The sequence below is a fragment of the Seriola lalandi genome, unplaced genomic scaffold (genome assembly GCF_002814215.2).
Source record: "Seriola lalandi dorsalis isolate HSWRI2012SDOR001 ecotype SW California unplaced genomic scaffold, Sedor1 jcf7180002054970, whole genome shotgun sequence".
Lineage (NCBI taxonomy): Eukaryota > Metazoa > Chordata > Actinopteri > Carangiformes > Carangidae > Seriola > Seriola lalandi.
Window position 1 is genome coordinate 100,678 of NW_019525521.1, and position 1,222 is coordinate 101,899.

The 1,222-nt window shown below is 45.0% G+C and overlaps 1 protein-coding gene across 1 annotated transcript in view; it reads right to left on the reverse strand.

Annotated features, from left to right (window-relative positions):
- Positions 1 to 1,222, reverse strand: part of LOC111646384 (uncharacterized) — a 6,499-nt gene that overhangs the window by 935 nt on the left and 4,342 nt on the right. The window contains exon 6 of the mRNA XM_023395862.2: positions 682 to 740. Coding sequence (XP_023251630.2) covers positions 682 to 740 — 59 coding nt within the window. The remainder of the gene's footprint in view (positions 1 to 681; positions 741 to 1,222) is intronic.

Below are 1,222 nucleotides of genomic sequence, written 5' to 3' on the forward strand. Positions count from 1 at the left end.
GTGTGTGTGTGTGTGTGTGTGTGTGTGTGTGTGTGTGTGTGTGTGTGTGTGTGTGTGTGTGTGTGTTGGAACATTTACTCAATACTGTGCAGGAAAACTGACACAAGCAAATGATCTGTGTTGATAATGATGTCATGCACAGATCACAACTATATCAGTGTGTGTGTGTGCGTGTGTGTGTGTGTGTGTGTGTGTGTGTGTGTGTGTGTGTGTGTGTGTGTGTGTGTTGGAACATTTACTCAATACTGTGCAGGAAAACTGACACAAGCAAATGATCTGTGTTGATAATGATGTCATGCACAGATCACAACTATATCAGTGTGTGTGTGTGCGTGTGTGTGTGTGTGTGTGTGTGTGTGTGTGTGTGTGTGTGTGTGTGTGTGTGTGTGTGTGCTGTAGACATATCCTGTAGAAGGAATCCATGAAGGCATGCTGTGTGTGTAGAAACAGAAAGTGATCTGCTTTTACAAAGATGTCAGGACACATTTTATCGTGTGTGTGTGTGTGTGTGTGTGTGTGTGTGTGTGTGTGTGTGTGTGTGTGTGTTGCAGTCGGACAGTTGGGTGATAACATGTTTGACATTTCAACCCTCTCGGGGCGTGATGTGATGCTGTCCCAGGGTGTTAAACACACACACACACACTGTACTAATATAAACAGTCTGTTATAATTCCAACATACCAGCGTCACATGGCAGCTGCTGCTGCTGCTGCTGCTGCTGCTGCTGCTGCTGCGAGACTCTGACACCTATCACACTGAACACACAGTCGGCTCAGACTCACGACCCTGACCTGCAGACGAGGGATGAAACATCTACTGAAATATGAAATATCTCGAAACAAAAACATCACGTGTTGTGTTGTTTGGTCACGATATGTCTCGCGTCAACAGTCATCCTTAACCACGTGGATCCTCATCTGTTACAGACTTTGTACAGCAGAGGGCGCAATCACCTTCATAATACACCACAGTCTCCTGGGTCCTGCACGCTTTAGTGACGGCAGCAGCTGGAGACGACGCCTCAATACAGAGATAGAAAATGTTCCACCTGCTCAGAAGTTACAGCCGAGGAAATAAAGCTAACAGGTATGATAGTGTATGATAGTGCTGACTGATAAATCTTATTTTCATCATCGTCGCAGTATGAACACGTGCAATAAACGCAAAAGACTGAGAGAAACGTGATGAATTAGAAAAAAATCACACTCTGACATCACTTCCT